Source organism: Labeo rohita, chromosome 4 (genome assembly GCF_022985175.1).
Source record: "Labeo rohita strain BAU-BD-2019 chromosome 4, IGBB_LRoh.1.0, whole genome shotgun sequence".
NCBI lineage: Eukaryota > Metazoa > Chordata > Actinopteri > Cypriniformes > Cyprinidae > Labeo > Labeo rohita.
This window is the reverse complement of record NC_066872.1, coordinates 42,327,499-42,341,086: the sequence shown is the minus strand read 5'-3', so window position 1 is coordinate 42,341,086 and position 13,588 is coordinate 42,327,499. Positions and strand designations below refer to the sequence as shown.

Genomic DNA, 13,588 nt, shown 5'->3' with positions numbered 1-13,588 from the left:
ATATCTTCCCATTGCATTAAAGCAAAAGGAATAAATATGATGTTTGTGCTCGTTTTTTTTTTAGTAAAGCCCTGTTTTTTATTTGCTCTATAAAGTTTGTCCTTTTTTAAAGTGGTAACATTCTTCTAGTTAATAGTTTCCGATGTAATTAGAATTTGCTGCATGTAAACAGTCCCTTTCTCACTGGTTATGACACTGAAGCTAAACTTTTATGCAGACATAGTCAGCAAGCGATTTTATGTTAACACAAATCTCCATTGTAAGAGCCTTACTGTAAATCCCGTTAATATCTTTGCATGTTTTTTGTCTAAATTATTTTCCCTACTACCTGACATTATGCCAAAATACTGAGATTAACTTGTACTGAACCTGAAACATCTCTCTGCTTCAGTTTGCTCTGGGAAAAAGCAGGACGATCAGAAAGCAACAGTGCCACCTAGTGATGATTCATTTTCTCACTCACTCAACTATACAAATCTGGTAACGAAAGGCCACTGAGCTATGAGCTCAATAAATCTGTCAACATCAATATATTAACACATTTGTATAAAAGGTTGCTTTAAAACTGAAAATTAGGAATGACAAAAACAGAAACTCACCTTCTCTGACTCACTCAAACACACACACACACTCACAAAATACAGTTATAAAGTGTATTAAGCAACAAGGCACATGTGTCAGTTCAAGCACTTTGATATACTCAAGTTAAATTTTTGTACTCCCTGGCAAGTGCTCACTTGGTTTTGTAGAAATGTTTTGGACTGTGTGTTTGAATGGCATTATAGAAAAGAGTTTAGTCTTTGGCGAGAAGAATTGATCCTGAAAAGCTCCTTTAGGTTTGTTATATGGCATTTTATGATTAAATATTCCTCAAGTCTTTCAGTGTGTATAAAAAAAGTGAAAAGCTTCTTTTCCAGAAGATCCCGTTTTTAAAAGCACATCCCCTCCATCTCCACACTGACCTCCAACCTCCTATACGAAAAGAATCGTTTCCTCCAGTTGTATTTGGTTGACTGATTATTGTTGTTAGATATCCAAGTCCGAACAGTCTTCCTCCGTGCTGAGGAAGGGCGGGCTTGTGTCTGTTGTGCCGTATGAATGGTGACTGCTGCCTTTATCAGATTCGGGTGATGCATCTGGGTTCAAAACTTTGGGCAGATACACCTAAACAAGAAGGAGAGACAGAGATTTTGGTAATCTCAAAATCTACCAGGTTAAAAAAAATGTGCGTAATATAAAAATGTGAAACTTGCCGATGCAGTTGAGCTTTGTGAAACTCTATCTGCGTCTTCATCTTCCTCTTTAACCTGAAACACAGATATTGCAAATACTTTTAGTGACTTAAAAAAGAAACAACAGCACTATTTCACAGATCCGACAATATTTGAAGCATACAATGGCAGGTTTATTAGAAAGCAAGATTAACAGACAAGCTAAAGCAGAGGAGAAATGCAGAGAAAAAATATAGATAAGGATTTGTGTGTGTACTGGTTAAACTATAACTATTAAATTATGGTTAAATTACAACAATGCATTGTAAATTCACATAAAACTCTGATAGAGAACAAAGCAACCTTACGTTGTAGTTGTGTGGACTAAGGTATTTGAAGTGTCCGAAGCAGGTGTAACTTAAACAGATAAAGACAGTCACACAGAGAACCACTAAAGTGAACAGTGACGTAGCCGCCTTGAAGCCTGTGGAGACAAAAATCAAGATACATTCATTATATCGTTTTTTAAAGAACTCTCTTTTGCTCACCAAGCCTGCATTTATTTGATTCAAAAGCAGTAATATTGTGAAATATTTTTACTATTTAAAATAACTGCTTTCTTTTTGAATATATTTTAAATGTAATTTATTCCTCTGATCAAAGCTACATTTTTAGCATCATTACTCTAGTCTTCAGTGTCACATGATCCTTCAGAAATCATTCTAATATGCTGATTTGCTGTTAGAAAAAATTTATTATTATTATTATTATTATTATCATCAATATAATAAAACAGTGGAGTACATTTCTTCAGGATTCTTTGATAAACAGAAAGACCCAGCATTTATCTGAAATAAAAAGCACTACCATTCAAAGCTTGGAGTGAGCTTTTTTTTTTTTTTGGAAAAAGAAATTATAGAAATAATACTTGTATTCAGCAAGGATGCTTTAAATTGATCAAAAGTGATGATAAAGACATTTATTATGTCACAAAAGATTTCTATTTCAAATGTTCTTCTGAACCTTCTTTTTATCAAAGGAACCTGAAAAAATGACATGTTTTCAAAATAATAATAATAAATGTTTTTTTGAGCAGCAAATCAGAATATTAGAATGATTTCTGAAGGATCACGTGACTGGAGTAATGATGAAAAAAATTCAGGTTTGAAATCACAGTAATAAATCACATTTTAAAATATATTCGCTATTTTAAACAGTACAAATATTTCAAAATTGTACTGTTTTGCTGTACTTCTAATAAATGCAGGTTTGGTGAACAGAAGAGACTTCTTTAAAAAACAATAAATAATCTTACTGTTCAAAAACGTTTGACTGGTAGTGTATGAATACAACTGTCTGAGAAATGCTGGTTTAATTAGCCAGCTAGTGGGCGTTACCTGTTCTGAGCACAGAGAAGAAATACAGCCACAACAGGCATATGATTGGTGCAGCCAGCGCTTGATTGACAGCTCCTAAGTGAACTTGCCGATCAAGGCGGGCGGGCAGGTAAGCAAAGTACAGGTTGTGTTTGTCCACCAGGTGTTTCAGCAGTAGGTACAGCAAACCTGCACACACAGCCTGTGTGTTAATGTGACATTACATACACTAATACAGTGTTTAAGGCCTTGAGGAAATTAAATCAGACCGAATGGGACGATGACAGGACAGGTGATGCTGTACGCCATGATGACCGTGAACACACACAACGTCCATCCGTACATCGCTCCGTATTGAAACTCATACGCCTGATTCTACAGAGAAAGACACAAAAGTGGATCAGCAACACATTTCTGGTAATTCTACACAAATAAGTTTTTAGGGGATAATCTGACTTATTTTCAACCTAATGATATGAATATCAATGCTTAATATGAAAGTATTATTAAAAAAAAAAGTTCAAAAGATACTTTTAAAATTCTTTTTTATGCCACGTTTTTTAAAAATGTAACAAGTTGTGAAACTAACATTCCGAATCATGTTTGAAAGATCAAAAGCCACAGACGGACCTGTTTAACATATTTCCTCTCAGCAGCCGAAGTCGCGAGTGCCAGACGCACAATGTAGAGCAGTAACCCTGGCAACCGCAGCAGCTCCATGCCAGAGCCCACCAGAGCCGCCGCAATCACGTAATTTACAAAGAACGCCCCCTGATCCGGTAAAAACACACACCTGAGACACACAGAGACGAGAAGATGGAAAGTCATTGTTATTTTTAAGTCATTTCAAAATAAATCATTAGAATTTGTGCAAAAGATACTCACTCAAACTTCAGCCTCCCCTCAGACTGCTTATCAAACAACCAGCGAAAAAACACGGCCAGACTGAGTGGAAAGAGAACACATACATGCTCACTTGCAAACATTTTAGACATCAATCCAGAATTCATTACTTTATGGTTTTCAACGTGGGTCAAAAAAAAAAAAAAAAAAAAAAAAAAAAAAAAATCAAACTGCCATTTTATGATAAAAAATTGCTATTAATTTTTTTTTAAGCTGTGCTTATATTTGTACAGCTGTACAATTTGGCCGAAAGTCCTGTAATTATGTATGTGACCCTGGACCACAAAACGTAAGTATTTTTTTGATTTGCATTCCTGCTAAATAAAAGTATTAAACTATAATTTATTTCACCAGAAAAACCTCCAAGATTTTGAATGGTACAGTGTATAATGTTACAAAAGCTTTTTATTTCAGATAAATGCTGATCTTTGGATCTTTCTATTCATCAAATAATCCAGAAAAACTGTACTCAACTGTTTTAAATATTGATAATAATAAAAGAAATGTTTCTTGAACAGCAAATCAGCATATTAGAATGATTTCTGAAAGATCATGTGACACTGAAGACTGCAGTAATGACGCTGAAAATTTAGCTTTGATCACAGGAATAAATTACATTTTAAAATATATTCAAATACAAAGCAGTTATTTTAAATAGTAAAAATATTTCACAATATTACTGTTTTTGCTGTGCTTTAGATCAAATAAATACAGGCTTAGTGAGCAGAAAAGTCTTCTTTAAAAAAACATTAAAAAAATCCTACTGTTCAAAAACTTTTTTTTTTCTTTTTGAGTATAATAACTGCAGAGAAACACTGAAGGAGCTCATACCTGGTGAGGCCTAGTGAGGGCAAAATTAGCACCATGAAGATCAGGAAGATGTAGAGCTTGTACATCATGCTCATATTCTCGCTGGACCTTCACACACACCGATAGACGAGCATTATTAAGCAAGCTTGTTTGTGTTTGTCCACAAGTGCGTGTATTTGAGTTTGATGGTCTACCTGGTCCAGTGGGCTTCTCCCAGTGTAGAGTAATACACCAAGGTGGGCAACAGGGCTGAGAAAGTCCACAGCATAAGAGTGGGAAAGAACTGGCTGATAACAGCACTCTGTAAACACAACACACTGTCTTTACACCACTGCACTTCATGTGCTCACATCATTACATGTTCTGTGTTCAAACACATACATTCAAATAATGAATGGGCTTGGTGACGTTAAACTTGTCCATGGTGCTGATGATGATGGAGGGCGTTGTGAGGAAGAAGAGGAGGACGAAGAGTAGAACATTCAGCAAGGTAAAGCGTAGCCACCAGCGCCACCAAGGTAGTGACAAATTCTCCCTGAAAGAGATGAAGAGAAGGTGTAGGTTTCTCTATAAACTAAAGCAGGTTGTAATATAACAGATTTTGTTCCAAAAAGGTATAATGGTACACACCAGTAGATATTATTTGGGTGAGGAGCGTAATTCACTTTCCATTTGTGCACCCTCAGTTCTGCGCTCTTAGAGGACGGCTGTGGCTCCCGGCCACACCCACACCAGATTCCTCCGCCCATTTCTTCTCCAACCACACCCCTTACTCCGCCTCCACACTTCACAGCATTGAAATCTTTCAGAATACTGTGAGGAAAGACAAATGACACTCAGAGTGTAACAGTCAGGAAAACTCTTTTTACCTTCTCCATAGGGAGGTAGCAAAAAACAAGATTTTCTTTCACTTATCGCAATACTGTACAGGTTGTTGAGTTGAAGCGTGAATCACTTACTAAGTGGCCATGTACTCATTTTGCAGGGTGACAAACGCCATGCCCAGAGGATGCAGGTGTTCACTTTGTTTCAGTTTCTCTTCCTCCTCATGCAGAGCAGCCTCTTGTGAGCTATAGTACTCTATAGCATCAACCTACACATAAACACACACGTTATGCAGACGCCCAAGGCCTGAAAATCAAAGGCCGCTGCTAATGGTGGTAGTACTTACCTCTTCACAGCCTTTACAGTAACAGCAGCAGCAGCACAGTTGGCTGCATGGGCGCGGGTTGATGTGCTCGCGTTTTCCCTGGCGCTGGAGTATCTTATTGTAATGTCGCAGATTATTTTCTGCCCGTTTTCTGTTACAAAATATTACAATAAATATAATGTATGTCACACATCATTTTTAAATTTAAAAAAAAGGGGACACTTTACAATAAGGTTTCATTAGTTAATGTATTAACTAACACGAATGAACAATGAATGAAAAATACGTTACAGTATTTATTTGTCTTTGTTAATGTTCAGTCATTCTTTGTTTGCATTACGTAATGTTAATGTTAAAACCTTCTGTAATAGAGTCCCTCAGTTTCCTCAGTGTGAAAAGATGGATGGTGAAAAGATGGTGGAATATGTATGTATGAACCCTCTTATTTTGGTAAAATATTTAACATTTTGCAGATTCTGCAAGGTGTATGTAAACATTCGACCTCATCTGTATATGATCAGGTATTATTGAAATATGAGAGGTCTGTGAGAGTATGTCCTATAAGATCTATGGACAACTATGAATAGTATTGGGTCAGATTGGCTTTCTTACCTGTTTCTGTTTATGTCAATCAGTTTGGCAACATCATAACACAAGCTAACATTAGTCACTTCACAGGTAGGGTACGCCTCCCTGCAAACAAATATGCATTCAAGACATGTTAAAACCTTTAAAGTAAAGTGTTGCTAAAAGAATTGCTAAAATAATGATACTTTTCCTAATTTTACCCGTTGGCTCATAAAAACAAGTAGTCTTGTCCCAACTCAAGCCATAGTTTGAAGCCAATCGGCCACTCAAACAGATTTCAATTCCATTTGGGGCAAAAAAAAAATTATCCAAACTGTATCTGTAATGTTAATCAATTCCCATGAATGACTCATGAATAAATGCTGACCAATAAGTCTTCCCACTGTCCCACCCTCATGCTGTAAGCTGAGATCATGCCCTGCATACTGAATGGAACAAATAACATGGATATGGGAATGAAAAGAAGTCTGGATGAATGTCTAAAAATAAAGTGAACAGAATGAAGTCTTGGAAAAACATTGCCACTTACATAAAGTGAGTTTTTATACTCTCTTCACTGGCTGCAGTGGGAACAGGCCTCACAAACAGGGTGTTTCTGGCCTATGGAAAAATAAACTTGGGTTAGATTGAGACTAACCAGCATTTATGTGTGTGTCAGAGAGAGAAACGGCAGGGCGGCTTACTATCTCTCTCTTGGTTCCCTTCATTTTCGAGGTGTGTCGTCTCAGCAGGGCCACCGTTATCATGAGATATAAAACTGCAAATACAGTGTGCAGCCAAAGCAGCGGATCACTGTGAAGACATTGTATAAAATACAGTTCAAACAGACCCACACAGAGATACATTCAGACATTTGTACATATACATACTGTACGTACCCCTGCTTGAGATTCGCAATGGTGGTTCTCCCGAAACTGTAGGGATCATTGCCTGGAACACAGTAATGAGTCAGACTTTTTTCCCATCAGCACAGACTGATTTAAGTCTAAGAAAAGAAACTTGAGAATATTTCATATGGTGACGTCATGTGAGATTATAAACCACTACTGCTCGTCCAAAACCTAAAAAACCCAAAAGCTAATATATTATGCGTCATAGGCCTAAACACAATGCCTGTTATAAGCATAACTATGCTGTATTATAAGATCATTTAGTCTGAATCAATAAATATAAAAATAAATACATTTTTAAAAAGGTTTTTTGTAACCAATATATTTTTGTATATTATATTATATTGCATTATATTACATTATATTATTATATTAAAAGTTCACTAATTACCACATTCTCATTTTAAATAAGACCAAAAAGACCAAAAAAAGACCAAAATCTCCAAAACTGCTTGTCATGATTACATTTCAAATTTTAAATCATCAATAAAATTTGACAATAACTGTATCACAAATCAAATCATACTTAAAAAATATTTTTTTATTTTTTCTGATGAATGTCTTCATGTCAAAGGTCTTCGTGTCAAAGTCATATCAAGAATAGTATCACTATTATATTATATTATATTTTATTACATTTCCAATAATATAATATAATTAGTGCTGTAAAACAATTAATCATAACCAAAATAAAAAAATTTGTTTACATAATGTGTGTGTGCTGGGTATATTTATTATGTATATATAAATACTCACACATACAGTATATAATTAGAAAATACTTATCTTTTTATTCATATAATTACTATTATATATAAATATAATTACTATATTATATTATTAGATATTATTTAATAAGTACATATTCAACATATATTTAAAAAAATTATGCTTTATTATATATATATATAAGAATCTGGGATCAGTAAGATTTTATGCTCATCAAGGCTGGATATTATTACAGTTTAAAATAATGCTTTTCTAGTTTATTTACTCCTTTGATGCAAAGCTGAATTTTCATTACTACAGTCTTCAGAGTCACATGATCCTTCAGAAATCATTTTAATATGCTGATTTATTATCAATGTTGGATAAAGACACATACTACATTTTAAATCAGCATTAGAATCACATAATAGGAGTATAATAAATCTTAAATCAAATTAAATTCTTGGCTCCAATGACATTTTCAGACACATTTCTTTCATTCATTTTTCTCTGTCAGTGTCTCTGCTTTAGTGAGACAACTCACTAGTTTACAACCATGCTACTGTATGAAGGATTCTTCAGATTTTCCATTGAATTTTCCAGTGTGTGTGTGTGTGTGTGTGTGTGTGTTAGATACCCAGCAGGTCTCCGGACAGATTGACTGGTAGGATGATGGTGACAGACAGCACACAGATGAACAAGAGCAGGACAACCAGGTGCTTCTGAAACGACAGATAATGTACTGCATCCACGCCACATCTCTCCTTGATCGAAGTTTCACTGCACACACATCAGTTTCACTTCTTAGTTTATTAGCATTTTCCCATCCAAACTTCCCTGTTTGAGCTTAGAGCTTTCTAGGTGTAAACATGTAAAATGAGTGCGTAGCACCAAAACAACACTTACTCCATATTGACAATAAACGAGACCCAAGAGCAGCAACCCTACAGGAAATAAGGAAGACGACGTCATGAATGATGTCATAATGAGATTGATGATGATGAGGAGGTCAAAACTCACCTTCTCGTATTCAGGCTCCTCAACAGACATGGATGACGTCATTCTACTGTAACGCCGTTTATTAGCATCTCTGAACCTGCAGCAATGAAACAGCGCAGTTGATGAGAGGATATATATATATATATATATATATATATATATATGTGTGTGTGTGTGTGTGTGTGTGTGTGTGTGTGTGTTCACATACCCTTCATTCTCTGCAACAAGAGCCAGTCTCCCATAATCCCACAGTCTCCTTCTGATCAGAGTGAAGATTATTAGCAGCACCTACAAGAATATAAACAGCACAATCCAATTACATCTGTACCAGCCAATCAAATCCCACAACTCCCGCACCTCGAGCCAATTGAAACCCAACAAACCGCAGAACTTACCACGAAGAGCGAAAAGTCCATCAGCAGAACGATGGGCACTCCTCCGAAATTCACCCCCTTTAGCACGGTGCTCTGCGTGGCACTGAAACAGCTGCTGTTGTCCACATGAGCAGTGCCATCAGTCGCCGACATGGAGTGGCGCTCCCACCACGTGGAGGCCATCTGGAGGACAAACAGGTACAAATTGCACAATTTTACTTTTGCTGCCTCTGAAAAGATCTGTTTAGGTAACACATGTCATCTGCATCGTTTGTTCCACTGGGCCATCCGTGGCCTAATGGTCAGGGAGTCGGGTTTGTAACTGAAAGGTTGCGGGTTCGATTGAAGGTGGGGGGAGTAAATAACCAGCGCTCTCTCAACCCTCAAAACCACGACTGAGGTAAGTCCCTTAAACAAGGCACCAAATCCCCAACTGCTCCCTGGGCGCCACAGCGATAGCAATATGGCTGCCCACTGCTCTGGGTGTGTGTTCACGGTGTGTGTTTGTTCACTACTCACTACTGTGTGTGTGCAGTTGGATGGGTTAAATGCAGAGCACAAATTCCGAGTATGGGTCACCATACTTGGCCTCACGTAACGTCCTTTCCTTTTCCTGTCCTGTCCTTTATTTATCCGTGCAAATCAATTAAAAATATTTTCTTATTTACAATGGTCTTGCAGGAGAAAAACATCATCCTGCAGATGCATACATGCATTACATTCACATAAATAAAATAAAATAAAAATATTAATTTTATTTTATTTCATTTATATGAATGTATGTATGCATGTGCAGCATGATGTTATAAAATAAAATAATAAATTAATAAAATAATAAACGTAAAAAACAACAAATATAATAACAATAATAAAATAAATAACAAATCAAAAAATATTAAAATAAAAATGTAATAAAACAATATAATAAAAACAAAATAAAATGAAAAATGAATTGAGTAAATGCAGCTATCTAAAACAATTACAGAAGTTGTTCAAAGCACTCGATACCAATGAGAAAATAAGATAAAAGATGATCAAAGATAAAAGAAAAAGATAAAACAGAAATATATGCATTAATTTTCAGCCATTTCTATAAACGATTCCAGCTGGTAGGGGCAGCAAAATTAAAAGTAGAACAAAAACAGCCACTTTTTTTCTTTTAGAAACATTTAGAAGAATACTTTAGGGGATCTAGTGTGATAAGTCACAGGTTGGAATTGAAGATAGTTACGTTTTTTTAAGATGAGCTCGAGCTGGTGTTAGCCACATTAGATTTAACACATTTTCAGTGCAAGGAAGTGAAATGTCACATGCACTTCAGTTCAAACTCTAGAGGGAGTCCCTTTATAACTTAATTGCAAACTAAACACAATTACACAATAGATCACATGAGTATGCTGCATCAACACAAAACAAAGTTTTGGGGATTTATGAACATAATAGTGCCTAAAATGTTTTATCACTTAAGATGCCAGATGTAGGATTACTGGTGACTGTATTGATGATGATAAATGTTTGAGCCTTATGCTTACAGTAGATATAAGACCATGATTCATAGTACCATCAAATGCTATAAGAATATGTTATTAAAGGAAGGATCAAAATATAACCACTAGCTGCATGTCATAATCTTTTCCACTCCACACACTGCATGTGGGCAGTTGGGTCTCCCACAGATGCTCTATTAGTTTCAAATTATTTTTCTATTTTGGTCAGGTGACTCATGACAGACTGATTCATGACATTTTCTTACTTTGTTGCATTTAAATATCGACAAAAACACAATATACATTTACTTGAGAATAAAAAAAAATACCAAAATTAAGTTAATGTTTAAAAAGAAAAAATATCTGTCAGTGGGGTGTGAAAAACAATCCTGCATTTTTTTTTTTACCCTAATCACAGATATTTTCTCGTTTTAATTATACAACTCACTTATGATACATTTGTGCTTCTCAGATGCATATTGATTTAAGAATCTATAGATACTGAAAAAATAAGACTTAATTGAGTACAAATATGTTTTGCAGTGTAGCTGCCTTATGAACTCCCTGCAACGTGTCTGAACAAACTTTGAAATCTCACATATGTGAGTGCAAAACTTATTTCAGCAGAGCTTTTCTTTAAAAAACATCTCAGCAATTCCATCTGTTGTAAGATAATCATGCCATGATGCATGACAAACTTTTACTTTCTACTTCAGTTTGATGATCTTGTCATAATGCATGAGATGACCTAACTATTACTCACATGATACTCAACTGCCTGTCCTGTTTGGAACAGTTTAAGCAACATTTCGCATGACTGAAAAAACAACTTCTTCTTTATGTGGAAACTTATCGTTGCCAAACTGAGAGCTGATATCAGAACTGTCACAACTGACGCTGGGTGAGAATAAAGCCAAAAATTAGTAGCTAAACAGTTAACCAGCAACTAACCTAAATGTCGTTAGACATATGACAGTACGTAAACACAACTTACCATGAACACACAACTAAACAAACACTAAATTGACTCATACATCGACATGCTGCAGGTGACGTCATGACGCATCTGTATAACGGCTGGACAAACTTACCAGTTTAACTTTCGTCCTGAACCGAAAGCTTCAGTAGTGCTTTCTCGAATTTATAAATAAAACTTGTTATGAGGCAGAAGCATACCTCGGTGGAATTTTTCCCTCTTCTGGATTGTAAAGAACCGGTCGGACTGTCAGCTGAGAGTAAACTAACTATTTACACTGACTCATATCCGCACATGCGCAGAAACACCGATTTCCGCCCAACGTCTCAAATAAATGAATTGTCATTGTATAGAATATAATTCTCACGAAAGCTGGATAAATTAATATATTATTAAAAAAAATGTCAAGAAAAATAAATAAAAACTAACGAAAAATCAAACATAATAGACAAAAAAATTATAAAAAAATATTTTTATTTATTCTCAAGCATAATAACTATGCTTACAGCATTCTCTAATATGAAGAATTGTTCATTTAGTCAAGTCAAAGTTTTATTTTCTAAACAATACAGCATCCAACAGTAATTGCTGGCCTTGAAACAAAATAGAACAGAATTACACACACACACACACACACACACACAAAAAGTAAATTAATAATTTAAGAATTAAAAAAAACTGTTATATGAGATAACTAACAGTGTTGGGAAGGTTACTTGTGGAAATGTAATAGTTTACAGATTACAAGTTACTTGATTTAAAATGTAATAAGTAGTGTAACTTTTGCAATTACTTTATTAAAGTAATGTAACTTATTACTTTTAATTACTTTTTGATTACTTTTCTAATTTTCTAATATTTTCAACTGTTAATCATTTTGAAACATTTAAACCAGGCAGAGTTAACCTTACAGTAGTGTTCAACACTGATTACTGTTGGGCTTTCAAAATTCTTTATCACTTGAATTAAGATTATAATAAGTAAGGGATAATATACATTTTTATTTTAAGATAACAACTGGCTGAACACACATTACCTCGCACAGCTGCTTGATAGATTACTTTGATGTTTCGTGTCAAAATTATTAGACACGAAACACTGATCTGAGTAGAAATATTTCAACGCAAAGCTTCAATGAAAAAATCAGTTGCTAGCAAACGGAAAGTTCAAACTAGACATTTTAGGGATACAGTGCAGTCATACCAGTTTTCTTACACAACATTTTACCACATAAATAATTAAGTAGTAGTACTAGTTTTAGTTATCTGATAACTTTAGTTAGTTATCAGCTGCGTTTGTATGAAACAGTGGAGCAAGTCCACGATACCAGGATGACACAATTAAGAAATTGTCCACATAATATTGAATGAAGCTTTAATATTTTATTAGCTAACCAAACGCAAAGCTTCCACCAAGAAAAATTATCAAGCATATAGCACTGACTTAAGATGCCCCGAATGAGCCTGAGCTGTGTAATAATGTAATTTAAAGCACAGCCACCACTTTTTTTTTTTAACTTATTTTTTGGGGCTTTTTATGCCTTTTATTGTGATAGGACAGTAGAGAGATGACAGGAAAGAGCTTTGAGAGGACCTCCAGATGGGAATCGAACTCGGGTCAACGTGAGCGCACTTGCGCTGTATGTCATAACAAAATCATAACATAAATAACATCATAACAAGAAATAGTTTAATAGCTGATACTGGGTTTGAAATCAAATGTTTGCATAGTTATGACAGAAAACACTAGCATCTAACAATGCCTTGGAAAAAACAATCTTAAAAAATAAAGTTTATGCATAAACCCAAATAGGAAATAAAACAGTTATCGAATAAGCATGTGTCCTATTCTGTGTCCTAAACTCCTGAAACATTGGTGTCTCATTTTAGAGCAGTAAATGCAGTTTATGAAAGAAGTCAATTAAATTCAGATGTAATCCCCTTTGTAATTACTGGCATTTTTCAAAAGTAACTGTAATTTAATTACACTTTTTTTTTCAGTAACTGTAACTAATTACAATTACATTTATTTTGTAATTAAATTACGTAATTCCGTTACATGTAACTAGTTACTCCCCAACACTGATAACTAATATATAGGCACATTTGTAAAAATA

At 35.0% G+C, this 13,588-nt stretch overlaps 1 protein-coding gene across 3 annotated transcripts; it reads right to left on the bottom strand.

Moving 5' to 3' along the window:
- Positions 1-639: 639 nt before the first annotated feature.
- tmem63a (transmembrane protein 63A) lies at positions 640-11,760 on the bottom strand. Of its 3 annotated transcripts, none has more exons than XM_051108220.1 (23): positions 11,673-11,760; positions 9,031-9,192; positions 8,844-8,923; positions 8,657-8,732; positions 8,543-8,580; positions 8,274-8,416; positions 6,917-6,968; positions 6,722-6,830; positions 6,568-6,638; positions 6,063-6,143; positions 5,472-5,601; positions 5,260-5,393; positions 4,931-5,113; positions 4,682-4,835; positions 4,495-4,601; positions 4,322-4,408; positions 3,473-3,532; positions 3,218-3,380; positions 2,857-2,962; positions 2,609-2,776; positions 1,580-1,695; positions 1,254-1,307; positions 640-1,164 (listed from the first exon to the last, which is right to left on the bottom strand). In XM_051108220.1, the coding sequence occupies exons 2-23, from the start codon at positions 9,190-9,192 to the stop codon at positions 1,027-1,029; spliced, it is 2,412 nt and encodes an 803-aa protein (XP_050964177.1). In that variant the 5' UTR covers positions 11,673-11,760; the 3' UTR covers positions 640-1,026. The 3 variants fall into 3 exon arrangements, with proteins under 3 accessions (XP_050964177.1, XP_050964176.1, XP_050964175.1); XM_051108219.1 differs by having other exon boundaries at positions 11,588-11,749; XM_051108218.1 differs by lacking the exon at positions 11,673-11,760 and adding an exon at positions 11,491-11,522.
- Positions 11,761-13,588: the final 1,828 nt, after the last annotated feature.